This window comes from Phascolarctos cinereus, unplaced genomic scaffold (assembly GCF_003287225.1).
Source record: "Phascolarctos cinereus isolate Bilbo 61053 unplaced genomic scaffold, phaCin_HiC Scaffold_5;HRSCAF=322, whole genome shotgun sequence".
Lineage (NCBI taxonomy): Eukaryota > Metazoa > Chordata > Mammalia > Diprotodontia > Phascolarctidae > Phascolarctos > Phascolarctos cinereus.
In genome coordinates, this window is record NW_027555958.1 from 100,684,136 (window position 1) to 100,698,695 (window position 14,560).

A 14,560-nucleotide genomic window follows, 5' to 3' on the forward strand; every position below is an offset into this window, starting at 1 on the left:
AGATTACTGGTTCTGGAATCAGAATCCTTCCTCTGGTTCTTACTACCTAAGTGTTTTAGGCAAGCTACTTAACCTTCCTGGGCTTCAGTTTCTTAATTTATAAAATGATGGGTTAGAAAAAATGAAATTAAGGTTCTTTCTAGTTTTAGATTAATAATGTTTGGCTATTTTGAACATTAAGGAGTTTCATTCTCAGAATGTTTTGGAAGCTTCAGTTCAAATGGTTTATATAAAAGCAGAATGTGAATAATGTGTTGTCATAGGAAGTTAAGTTTTCTGGATTTTGTGGTAACTAACATTTTTATGGCATATATTAACATAAAAAAACTATTTCTAAAATGAACACTCTGAGGTGGATTCTAGTTTAAAAAACCTTATGTTTCATCCAATCTGTAATAATCTAGCTGTTACTAATATGTACATATTAAATCTTAACTGTGCAGGAGGAGCAGAAGGGCCTGGTAAGTGGACACTGGAATATACCTGCCATGCCTGCAACGGTCTTGTGATGGTTTTCCAATCTGTCTTAATATGGTATCTGTAATCAATAGTGTTGCCTTTGTACATTGCTTCATACAGCATTAAATTATGTGACTACGAAGTAAATGGATCAGCATTTAGAGTTTCATCAGTTTGAGATAAACCAACTCTCAATTTAATGCTGTCAGAGCAGTCCTTCATTTTCTGTTGTCTCTCCCATATTCCGTTAGGCTTCAGTTATGTGCCAAGTTACGATGTGTGATAAGTTCTAAGTCACTCCTACAACTCTCATACTTTTGTGATGTCAAATTAGCATTTTTCTATCTGATCTGTGCATCTTTCTTGTTACTTGAGGACTGAGTATTTTTCATTTTATTATTCTAACAAAGGGATATGTAACATGTTAGAATTGCCTGTTATTCAGGGCATATTAATCACTGTGAATCACTGTAGTAAGTGGTTGTTTTGTAAATGTGTCACATCAAATTTACAAATGGAATGGAAAGTCTGTGGATAAGGAAGATTGCTTTAATGATTAGTAAGTAAATCACTGCAGATAAAGTATGATTTCTATAAAAATCTGAAAATAATACTATGGAGATAGAAATATATCCTAATACCAGGCTATTCCAAAAACTTCAAATTCAACAACATTTATTAAGTGCCTACTATGTGCAAGGCACTGTGTTAGGTGGTGGAAAAGCAAAAATAAAATATAATTCCTGCCCTAAAAGAGTTTAGAATGTTATGGGGTGGTGGTAGTGGGATATACACAAAGTGTTATATATGGAAGTACAAAAGAAAGGCAAAAAGGTATGAGACATTTGCACCTGAGCTCTAAATCTTGTGCTGCCTTATTATAGTATAGAGACTGTAAGCCTAAGATCCATGCATTTTTAAAACATATTTTATAACTATTTCAATATAATTAGTTTCTTTTGTAATACTATGCATTTTATTTTATGTATTTAAAATGTTATTCTTGGAAGGAGTTCATAGACTTCACCAAATGACCAGTGGGGTCCATGGCACACAAAAAGCCCCTGCTATAGTAGAAAAAGTATAACATCTTTGTGGAAACACTAATATATATAATATTATGTAAATTACATAGTTATATATTCCATAATTTAGCCAAACTAAATATAAATGAGATCAATAATTGCAGATTCACTCATATCAGTTCTAGAAACCAAATCCTAGAATGACAAAATCATAAATATCGAGAAGCCTTTTCATGAAGATTTTTTTTAACAAACTAAAATTTTACAGAAAAGTTTTAGAACCTAAATACCTTAAAAAATGAAAACAAAAAAAAACCCTCAAGAAGAGAACATTCCCTGCCATTTGGAATGCAACATAGAAGAAATGTTATAATTTATAAGGAATAGACTTTGCTAGAGTTCTTCTTAGAAGCCTCATTATAGAATATTTTGAAGTTTAAATTGAGGGCTTAAAGCCTATGCCAACATAGTTTGCACTCTAGAAGGACTTACCAAGTGAGACAGTCTAAGTGTGGATCCATTTCTATTTGTTGTCTAGGCTAAGCTCAGAGAAGCTCAGGGAGTTAGTGTAGGGCAATGAAGAAAAGTGATGGATTTGAGAGTTTTAATTTGCAATTCAGCAAAATCAGAAAACATATGGGAAACTCATGAATGAATGGTTAAATGAAGTGAACAAACAAATAAATTATACTGAAGTTCTGCTCTTCTATATGAAATATCTGGTAATAAGCTATGCCTTCAGGTTACCAACTATAACAAATGATAAAATTCCTTATGCGAAGTAAAAACCCAATAAACCTTAAAGTTTGGACCAAAACACTGCAGGAGAGGTTAGTACTGGTATGCTTCTAGTTTATCAGAAGCAACTTTTATTTATGTGTACAGTTAATAAATAAATTCATTGAAGAGAGAAATATTTTCAGCACAAATAATTTTAATGTCTTTTTCATACATTGGCTAAACACCACTTAAGGTGGAATATTCACATTATATTTCAGCTTTAATTTTGCTGAGTTTCAGGCAACATTTTTATGAAGCAAGCTATTCTTATCATGATTGTGGTCATCACATATTTTGACTCGCAGTGAAAAGAAAAACTTAAGAATTTAGTTCAGGAAGAGGTAATCTTATACTAAATGTAAATCAGGTGTAATTATATAATAACTAGACCAATTTTTAAATACACAAACATACCAAGATTAATTTGCCCTAAATAATGTGATCCTTTGAAGTCGGCTGCAGGACATTAACTTAGGACTTATTCCAGTGATTGTGCTATTGCTCAAAACATTTTTCAACACATTTTTTTGGGAATTGCCCTCAGAGCAAGTTTATGAACCACCAAGAAACTAAAGCAGTCATGTTATTTTATTCCTTTTTTTAAAGCAACAACCAAAAAAAAGCCTTTTATTTTACTTAGTAGATTTGGACTCTAAGTGATTTTTTTTTTACTATTTCCAAAACTCAAATTCACCCTCAAAGATAAAGATTTGCTATCACTGAAGAGATTCAAATATGTGACAGTCTCTGAAGGCAGTGCTGAAAGAGGAGTTGCACAAAGGTTTCATGAAATTGCAGCATTTTTTAGAAAAACATGCATACCTTTTCATGATTATAACCTTGAAAAGGGAGGCAGCAATCATGCTTATTAAAATATTGGTGATGCTACTTCATAATCATATTTTGCTTATCTTAGGAAGTTTATTTTCTTCAGGGAATACTGGGTAGGTTTGCTTTTTTAGGAAATCATATGATGGGGACTTACCATGATTTTTGGAGTATTTTTGCCTCCACTGCCTATATTCATATTTCCTTAGCTTCTTTGCCCAACTTTCTTTTCATTTACCGAGGTTTTTTCTTTAAAATGACAACAAATAAGCAAATAAAAACAAATATTATGAAAATATAATTCTAAACTTGTAATTAAACTGATGGAAAATCAAATAAAATATACCCTAAATGAAGGAATTTGATTTTTATTGTCTTAGAAAAATAATTATTTTAACAAAAATCTACATTTTAATATTTATGAAGCTAGAATGATCTTTTTATATGCACATTATTTATATTGAAGAATAATGTACTCGCATGAAACAGTATTAACTATTGTCTGTTGTTCAAAATGCTAATTATTTTCATATAAATGGAGCAACAAATTTCTTCTTTCCTTCCTTTCCCTTTACTTTTCTTTTTTTCTTTCTCCTTTCTTTTCCCTTCCCTTTCTCTCCTCTTCATTTCCTTTCCCTTTTCATTCTTTTATTTTATTCCCCCCCTTCTTCTTCTTTTTGTCCTTTTTATTTAAACATATCAAGGCAGGTTGGGATTGAAGTAAAAGATTTCGGACGAAGTTGGAGAAGTGGTGTGGCATTTCATTCAGTTATTCATGCTATTCGGCCAGAACTAGTGGATTTGGAGAAAGTGAAAGGAAGACCTAACAGGGAGAACTTGGAAGAGGCTTTCACCATTGCTGAAACAGAATTAGGAATCCCAAGACTCCTAGATCCTGAAGGTATGCTGGGATTTGCTCTCCTACCACTGTAAATTGATGGGCATGTTACAGTCACTGTACAGATGTGCAGTGCTGTAGAGTGCACCAACAATTAAGGGAGAGAGAATAAGGGAAGACTTTCCATATGAAATAGCACCTGAAATGATCTTTGAAAGAAGCTAGACACCAGCAACATGTGCTATATTGATAGCAATATGTGCTATCAAGTGTGATAGACTTAGCTCTTCTTAGCAATACAATGATCCAAGACAATCCAGAAGACTCATGATAGAAAATGCTAACCACATCCAGAGAAAGAATTACGGAGTCTGAATGTAGATCAAAGCATACTATTTTCACTTTTGTTGTGTTTTTTTGTTTCTCATGATTTTTCCCTTTTGCTCTGAGTCTTCTTTCACAACATGACTAATGTGGAAATACATTTAACATGGTTATTCATGTATAACCTATTATCAGATTACTGGCTCTCTTGGGTAAGGGGGAAGGAAAATTTGGAACTCAAAAATCTCACATAAATAAATGTGAAGCTTTCTCTGCATGTAATTGGAAAAATAAAATACTATTAAGTAAAAAAGAAAAAAAAGGAAGAAAGAAAGAAGCTAGAGATTTCAAGAGATGGGGTTAATTAATTCCTGGCTTAGCAGAGAGCATGTGGAAAGGCAAAGGGATGAAAGCTGGAATGTCAAGTTGAGAAGATAGCCAAAACAGTGCATGTGAAAGGCAGAGTGCAGAAAAATGGGTAAGATGAAATAGTTTAGGAAAAGAAAATGGGAGCCATATAGCAAATTACATTTTAGAAAAGTTAAGTTTGATATAGTGACATGACTTCTGAAAGGAGATGACCAAAAGGCAGTTTGTAATGTAGGACTGAAAGTGAGAAACATTAGGGCTTTGTATTTAGATCTGGGAATCATCTTCCTAGCCATGTCAATTAATTAATTAAATTAATTAATTAATTAATTTTGAATTATTAACAATCACTCCCATAAGATTTCGAGTTTTAAATTTTTCTCCCCCTCCCTTCCCACCTCCCTCCCCAAGACATAATGCAATCTGATATAGGCTATATATATACATTCCTATTAAACATATTTTCACATTAGTGATGTTGTAAGAGTTAAAACCAATAGGAGGAACCGTTGGAAAGAGGAAACAAAACACAACAGAAGAAAAAAAATAGCAAATAGTATGCTTCAATCTTCATTCAAACTCCATAGTTCTTTCTATTTTATGAATGACATTTTCCATCATGAGGCCTTTGAAGATGTCTTAGATCCTCGTATTGCTGAGAAGGATTAAGTTTATTAGTATTAGTCATTGCACAACATGGCTGTTATTGTGTTCTCCTGGTTCTGCTCACTTCATTCAGCATCAGACCACAAAAGTCTTTCCAGGTTTTTCTGAAGTCAGCCTGTTCATCTTTTCTTATAGCGCAATAGTATGCCATTACATTTATATACCACAACTTGTTCAGCCATTCCCCAATTGATGGGCATACTCTCAATTTTCAATTCTTTGCCACCATAAAAAGAGCTGCTATAAATATTTTTGCACATGTGGTACCTTTTCTCATGAGTATGATCTCTCTGGGATAGAAGTGCTATTGCTGGGTCAAAGATTATGCACAGTTTTATAGCCCTTTGGGCATAGTTCCAAATTGTTCTACAAAATGGTTAGATCATCTCACAATGACATGATAATTTAGTCTACAGGAGATATTGGGATCACTTAAGGAGGGTGTATAGAGAAAGAAGAGAAGAGAATTTAGGATAGAGTTTTGGGGGCATGTCTATACTTCATTAGATGAGAAACAGCTGATGAACCAGCAAATGAGATGGAAGATTAATCATATAGAGAGCAAGGAATAAGGGGAGCAGTGTTATAGAAGCCAAGAGAGTAATGAATATCCAGGAAGAAGGCTAGTCAACAATGCCCAAATCATAAAAGAGGTTAAAGAGAATAAGGAATGAATAAAGTTAATTGAGTTTAGCCGATAAATGTTGGAAGCCAAGTTGCAAGGGTTTGAAGTGTAGGAATAGAGGAATGATTGCATCAGAGTATAATTTGTGAAAGGCAAAAAGATGGTACTTGAAGGGATGGTAGAGTCAAGTGAAGGGTTTTTTTTTTAAGGGTGGTGGATACTGGATGTTTGTATGCAGCATGGAAGGAGCCAATAATGTTGTTATTGTTTAGGCATGTCTTACTCTTCATGACCCTGTTCACTATAGCATGCCAGTACTGTCCATGGGGTTTTCATGGATAAAATACTGGAGTGCTTTGCCATTTCCTTCACCTGTGGATTAAGGCAGAGGTTAATGCATTGTCCAGGGTCATACAGCTAGTAAGTGTCTGAGACTGGATTAGAACTCAGGTCTTCCTGACACTAGTCCCAGTACTCTGTCCACTGAGCCACCTAACTGCCAATAATGAGAAAATACTAAAGACAGAAGCAGGAGAATAGTCAAGGATGTAAGATCCTGAGAAGGTAAAAGGTGATGGGATCACAGATGGAATTAAAAGTTTAGGTCTTGAAAAAAGGACCAAATCTTTGTCAGAGCCTAATTGAAAGCAGGAAAGAGTGAGGGATAGTGTAGAGATGTTTTGAGTTATGAAATATGGGAGAAGATGGAGCTCAAGTGAGATGGCCATAATTTCCTCATTAAAGTAGGAGATGAGATCCTCTGCTGTCAAGGAAGTGAGAAGATGTTATATAGGACCTTGCTGAAAGAAAAAAAGTATATAATAACAATTGCTAGAAGTGTGATATTCAATCAGGGAAGAATAAAAAGAATTTTGTGCAACTGCAGGAGTCTTTGAAATAAATTGTAGTGGACTCTGACAGTATGTTTTAATGGTTCATTAATAAGAGCAGAGGAGGCACATGGTGAGGTTAAGCCAAGGTTGGAGTTTTGCTAAACATAAGTGGAAATAGAATGAGGGCACATGGGATTCAAGGATACAAGATTGTATATAATTTAACTCTTCAAATACAAGGTCAGGACTGAGAAGGGAAGAAAATGAAATGAAGAGCAGGAGTGATAGACTGGAAGTGTGGAGGGTTTGGAGGTCTCAGTGACAACCACTGAATTGTTTAAAGAGAAATGATACAGTGAGAAAGAGACCTTTCATTATGTCACACTCAGGATATAAAAAAGGAATTTGCAGATATTAGTAATAGAGTGCATTTTTATCAACATCAATGAGCCATGGCTGTTTTGTAACAAATATAATAAAAGCAACGTGTGTTACATGAAAAGAGATTTTTTAAAAAGATTTCAAAATTCTTAGAGACTAGTCTACTCTTTTCTAATCTCTCTGTCCACTCTTTCCATAACCCAGATAACTGCCTTTTAGAAATAATTTTGTCACTGGGTGCTTATAAATTGAATCAAAGGGTCCTTGGGATGATTTTTCCAAGTAAAGCACAGTTTTATTTTAAAATGGCACTTTACTCAAGAGATTTGTGAATTATTGATCTGTCACTAGTCAGAAAAGGAGAGTGGGAAATTAGGTCCTAAATGTAGAACTGCAGAGATAACCTTGGGGACTTCCCAGGATAGGCAGCTGTAGCTACCTCCTTCAAAGTCTGATCCCCAGTGACTTCCCTCTGACTTTAGGGCAAAGGGTGGAGTATTTGCCACTTGAGAAGTTTCCATTATACTATTAGACAACCAGGGAGTTTTTTCCAGGTTTCAATAAGTTGACTTGGTTCAAGGAGCTGCCATAACCAGGTCTTCCTCTCCCAGCTCCAGAGGGTATAGTAGAGCTCAGATCTCATTGTGGTTAACTTCCTGAAAATGGAGTTAGGTGAAATCATGAATGGGGACCACTGTAGGAATTTCAGGTTTTTGTCTGAAAATAGAAGATTAAGACTACACACACCTGTTGCAACATTTTTTCCTTCAGTCCTTTGGCTAAAATTGTTTTAAGTGCAGCATTTTTTAATCTAGATCTGAGGCTTGCAAATGATTTATACATTAATAATTAGGCAAAAGTATAAGCATAGAGAATATCAGATTCCTAATACTCATAATTCTGAGAAGTATTTAAATGGGACATTCATCACATGCCCAAATGTTCCTTTTTGCATTTTACCCCTTAAATATTCAGCTATTTTCAAGTCATGGCCTTTCCAAATTGTCTTAAATACACTAAATTGGTTCAAAAAAACAAGCTATATGAGCAATAGTATGTTTTTCTGCATTCAAACCTCTAGTTTTTATTATATTATGTGTATAGGTAAATTATTTGAGTAAAGTAAGTTTGTTTTTGCAACATAACACTTTTTATTATATTTTGTGTGAAATCAATTAAAGCCATCATTCCCTTGAAAGTGTTACTACTGATTAAGTATTTATATTTGTTTTGTGTTTTTCCAGATGTGGATGTGGACAAACCAGATGAGAAGTCTATTATGACTTATGTAGCCCAATTTCTGAAATATTATCCTGATGTTCATAACACAGGCACTGATGAACAAGAAAATGATGTAGGTATTTTGTTAGAAAATGTATAAAATATATATGTATGTGTATCCTATACATATATGTATACATATATATTTTATACCCATATATTATATTTGTATCTTAAATGTATATTTATATACGTATATGTATATATGGTTAGATATGTGTTATTTATTCATATGTATTTTATATATATATATGTATATATGTATGTGTTGTTGTTCAGTCATTTTTCAGTCATGTCCATCTCTTTGTGACCCCACCTTTTGGGGTTTTCTTGGCAAAAATACTGGAGTGTTTAGCCATTTTCTTCTCCAGCTTATTTTACAGATGAGGAAACTGAGGCAAACAGGGTTAAGTGATTGCCCAGGGTCACACAGCTAGTAAGTATCTGAGGCCAGCTTTGAACTCACATCTTTCTGGCTGCTGGCTAAATGTTCCTGGTCTAGTGCACCAGCTAGCTCTCCCCATATGTGTGTGTATTTTAAGCAGAACTATGTAATATTTGCTTTTATTTTAAAAACATTCTAATAAAATAGCATTTGAATGTAATTAAATCATAACTGAATAAAGAACAGAGGGAAACAAAGAAAGTAGGGTGAAACAATTTGGCTTCAAAGAAAAAGGCTTTTTGGTCGTGAATGAGGAAGAAAAGAGAGAACCCCATATAGGAAATCATATTTCTAGGAAAAAAATAACAGTATTGGAATTTTGATGATTTGGTAATGTAAATGATGTAATATATGTTGCTGTTTGCCCACCAAGATCTTGATTCCAACCCTAAAAATAATTGCATATGAAATTAATGCTCTTTAAATTTATGGAAGAAGCGATCTATTTTTAGATTTTGAATATTAACGATGACACAACTCATAGGAAACAACTGTGATCAATCCTAGTGCCAATCACTCAGGCTATCTCTTTGTTTTCTTACCTGTACCCCTGGCTCAGTTACTTTTCAGATTATATTTTTCCTAAAACAACTTCACTATTCCACTTATTGGTGATAGGGCTGGAAACAAGCTTATTTACTTATGGTAAGCTTATTTACATCTAATACTCATTTTATTACCCTTTTGTCACCGGCACCTTGGAGATTGTGCTGTTTGTAGTGATCAGATGGATTCTTATACAGGGAACAGCTTGGAATAAAAAAAAAAAAAGTACTGTGATGCCTCCCCAAAGCTTTTGTTCCTGCCCTCTTGTTAATATTGAATTCTGGGCCCAGCTCATTGTCTGTATATAGTACCTGTCCCAAATAAAGATACTGATGTACTAACCCAATAACAATAAGCATTTTTCATGCATGTATTTTTCCTGTATGGATTACTGCTTTTACCTTTTTTGAGTAATTATGGATCTCACTGAGTTAGCCTGAAAGGTCTTAGGGTTTGATATAATTGGTAGAATATCATCTACAGGCAAGGAACATTTAGAGGACCATACCAATTGTAGGAAATACTGTTTCCATTTGTATCTTTCAGGTTGGTAGACTATCTTATTTTTTAAAGTTTGTATTAATGTTTTTCCTTAATATTATTTTTCTCCAATTATATGTAAAGGTAGTTTTAAACATTCATTTTTGTGAAATTAGGAATTCCAGATTTTTCTCCCCCACCACGTTCCCTCCCCTCTCACCAAGATGGCAAGCAACCTGATATGTTATATATGTTGTGTTAGTATTTTTAGTCCTTTGAATTCCCAACTTATATTCTTCAAAAAATAATATAATTATCTAAGTGGAATACTGTAACTTTCCTTATAACTCCAACCTTTTAAAATTTCAATTAGTATTTACATTTTATACTATGGTCACGTCTAATGCTGGAGTGCTCAGAAAAGACTGCAAGCAAACAGTGAATCAGTTCCATATTAAATAGGCCAAATAACATAGGGAGATATATTAAAAGGATTTGTTAGATCTGTGAAGTGATCTGCTTCTTGTTCATCATTGGCCAAGGCCAAACTAAAAATACTCATCTCTATTTGAAACATATAATTTAAAGATGTATGTCAGTCACTTAATAAATTCATTGTATGTCAATCACTTTTTAAGTTTGCAGAAGAGGATAACAAGAGTGATCCTAGGTTTATGAGACATGTTTTCAGACCAGAGCCTGAAGGAAGTGGACTGATTCAAGCAAGGAAGGAAAAGCTCAAGGAAGCATGATAGATGTTTCCCAATATACAGTATTGCAGTGATTTAACAGCTATATAACATTGGACAGATAAATACAATACATGATTTCAGTGGAGAAAAAAATGATTCTAATGAAGCATTAGGGAAAAAAGCATCTAAATTTTCTAATGTGGAAGTTAAGATGTTAATCAATTAACCAGTATTTATTAAGTGACTGCTACATGCTAGGTGCTTGAGATATGAAGGCAAACATAAACTAATACTTGTTCTCAAGGAATTTGTGTTCTATCAGCAGAGATAATATGTACATATCTAAGTATGTACAATGTAAGTAAATAAAAATACCTACAAAATAGGCCTTAGATATTTTTTTTCTTTTACCTCTGTAAAAGAGGTACAAAACCCCTCAGGGAATCAGAAAGATTTCATGTGGGAGGTCATGTTTGAACTGAATTTTTAGAAAGCTAGGATTCTAAGAGAGAATTAGGAGTAAGGAATGTGTTCCTAGAAAGTTAAGTTGGAACCAAGGTTGTGAGGGGCTTTGAATGTGCACGAAGTTTTCTGAACAAGGCAGTTATATGGTCAGATCTGCTTTAGAAAAATCTCTTTCAGAGGTGTGTGGAGGATATATTTATATTGCAGGGGAGAGAGATTCAAGGTCAGGGCACTTCCTAACCCAGTTAGGAGGCTGATGCAAAGAGGCAATGAGGTCCTGAACTAGCATAGTGGTTATAGGGGTAGAGGGAAAGGACAGATATGAGATGTTTGGAGAGGAAGGATTGATGATATTTGGCAACTGATTTCATATGTAAGGTGAAGGAGAATAAGAAATCAAGGATGATTCCAAGGTTGTGAATGTAGGTAACTAAATGGTGACAAGATGTCCTTTCCAGAAGTAAGGAAGTTTTTAAGAGGTCTAGATTTGGGAGGAAAGACAGTAAGTTAAGTTTTGGAAATTATGCATTTGAATGATTACAGGACATCTAGGTCAAAAGGTCTGGCAGGCAGTCATTGATGCAAGAATGGAGTTCAGAAAAGAAACTTAGGGCTAGGTGTACAGATCTGAGTCGTCTACATAGATAGCCATAATAATCATAGCCAGTATTTTTATCACATTTTAGGGTTTGAAGGAAAGGTGCTTTACAAATATTACCTCATTTCATCTTCACAATAACTCTGAGAGGGAGGTATTATTATGTCCATTTTACAGATGAGGAAACTCAGGCTAAAAGAATAAACGTGTTGCTCATGGTAATAGAACTACTTAAATGTCTAAAACTGGATTTGAATTCAGGTGGTTTTCCTGACTTGAAGGTCAGCACTGTTTCCACTTTGCCACCTAGCTGATAAGGTCATCTCCAAAGAGAAGAAAGGGTGACCTAGAGCAAAGCTTTGGTGTATACCCACATTTAGGAGCCAAGATATTAATTTTGCTCCATAAATTCAGATGTTCTCAAGTTCTGTCTCTGCACCTGGATCTATTTGCTATTCTTAGGAATCTTTACTTATTCCTCACAAAAGACATGTGGCATATATATTCATATCACTGAAAATCAGGATATACAGAATGCATGTTGTTCATGTCTGACAGGCATTTCTAAAACTGTTTAAGTGAAGCCACATGTCATGTTCAGTTCATGTAACTCTGTTGCTGCAGGGAACTAATTCTATTTCTTGCCAGCCACCTTTCGGGAAGACTTTTCCCACTGGACCTAAGGCATAAATAAATAGGGAAAGCAGATTTCACTCAGTAGAGCTGCTGAGGGTTTTAGTGGGCACAGCTGCTGACAGGAATTGATATTTTTACATCAGCCCTCTTTATAGTGCTTGGTGTTTGGCTCTTTTGTTATAACAGGGAAATGCTTATTGTTGGATTCTAGGTTTGTGGTTTACATACTCACTAAATCTGGACACACAGAACACTGGCCTGTCTATCCTATAGCCTTAAAGGAACTTGGTGTGTGTAAACCTCATCCCCACATCATACAGAAAATCAGAGTCTTTTATGTAGCAATTCTGCTCCTAGAAGGCCTTCTTTTATTGAATTGATTTTCTTTCTTATCCCTTTTCTGAATATCTATGGTTTTATTATCTCTAACATTAATAGTTTTTCTAGGTCAATAAATTAATTTCTCAATACATGGAAGGGAATCAGAGGATGCTTCAGTTAGTGCATGTGAGCAGAAATGTAATGTATAGTACCTTAGAGGCTTTTTTAATGGCTATAGTCTCCCACATCAGACCCCACAACAAGAACCCACTTTACCCCCCAATGATTGTTTATTTACCAAGAGTAAAGTCACTGAGCCTTTTATTTGTGACTTAAAAAAAGGAAAATGCATTTGATTTCTTCTGGGATATTTCAGAAATTGGTGCTGACAGATATTTATTGTGATTTTTAACTCAATTTAGTTTTTTTTACTTAATTTCTTCTGTACATGGAATCAAAAATAACATGGTATTAAAGAGAAATTAAAAATTAAAGCCTAGCATTTCAATTTAAAAAAAAAGAAGGTACAATGACCACCAGAAAAAAGCACATTTGAGGGAATATAGTTAGAAGTAGTTGGAAGCTACTGGTATAGAGAATACTTAAAAACAGAGACAGGTCCTCTACAGACAGAGTATCCAGATCACACCACATCTTCAAAGCTGCTGTCATTAGAGAAAAGGTCTATAGTTATCTGAGCTTTTATGGAGGACATTTCTAAATAACTTCCTTTTACTTGTTCCATATCTTTTTAACCCTTATCTCAAATGTGATTTATTGTGTGATTTCCTCATAAGCACAGTTCTGATCACAGATGTAAATTTGAGGTCTCTAAAAATGCTCCTTGTGTTAATTCCAAGGATGTAACACTTAGATAGTTTAATAATGAGATATGATTCATTTGTTGTTCATAAATGATTAATGATTTAGGTGTGTAGTAAAAGCTTTTAAGAACAACAGTCTTAGAATGATTTAATTATAGAACTATGTAAATAATATTTTATATATCTAGCGATATATATGTGCATATATACATAGATGTATAAATTGACTCATTTTTCTTAATTTGGCATATAAAGGATATTATGTTGGTCTATTATGCCTTATCACAAAACACTAGCTAGGGTTAGAGGTTTTCTGATACATAAATAAATGTTCTAAATATAGCATATATATATATATATATATATATATATATATAAAACATGATAGATAATAAATATATATTCTGCTATAGATAGATAGAGATAGAGATTTTAAGTGTAAATTGAGAGTTAGGCAGCTAGGTGGCATGATGGATAAAATGTCAGTCCTGGAGTAAAGAAGACCCATTTTACTGAGTTCAAATCTGGCCTTAGACATTTACTGGCTGTGTGACCCTGGGCAAGTCACTTAATCCTGTTTGCCTCAGTTTCTCATCTGTAAAATGAGCTAGAGAAGGAAATGGCAAACCATTCAATTATCTCTGCCACGAAAACCCCAAATGGGGCCCCAGAGAGGCAGACATGACTGAAAAAACAACAAAATTGAGAGAATGTATAGGAGAAAAATAATGTTATGGATGTACTTTAAATCTGGATTTCTTAACTATTTTTTTTTTTGTCATGGACCTCTTTGGAAGTCTGGTTAAGCCTACTGACCCTTTCTCAAAATACATTTTGAAATTTATAATTGAAAAAAGTTAAATTTCAGTCAGAGGTTAGATAAAATCAAGATTATATATAATATGTGCATATTTGTTTATTTGACATTTAGCCCAGACTCCCAGGCTAAGAACCCTTGTCAAAGCAACACCATTAAGATTTTCTAGCATTGTGCTGTTTTGAACTACAAAGAACTAAATATGACTTAATTGGGCAAGACTTTTAATAGCAGAGAATACTGTTGAGCATTGCAATTAAAATTCAAAAAATATGTTATTTTGAATAAATATTTTTCTTCCTGATGATTTACTAAAAGAATCATAAG

General features: G+C 34.0%; 1 protein-coding gene across 1 annotated transcript in view; it reads left to right on the forward strand.

Moving 5' to 3' along the window:
* Nucleotides 1-14,560, forward strand: part of SYNE1 (spectrin repeat containing nuclear envelope protein 1) — a 560,807-nt gene that overhangs the window by 144,249 nt on the left and 401,998 nt on the right. The window contains 2 exon segments of the mRNA XM_078155071.1: nucleotides 3,797-3,993; nucleotides 8,373-8,482. Coding sequence (XP_078011197.1) covers nucleotides 3,797-3,993; nucleotides 8,373-8,482 — 307 coding nt within the window.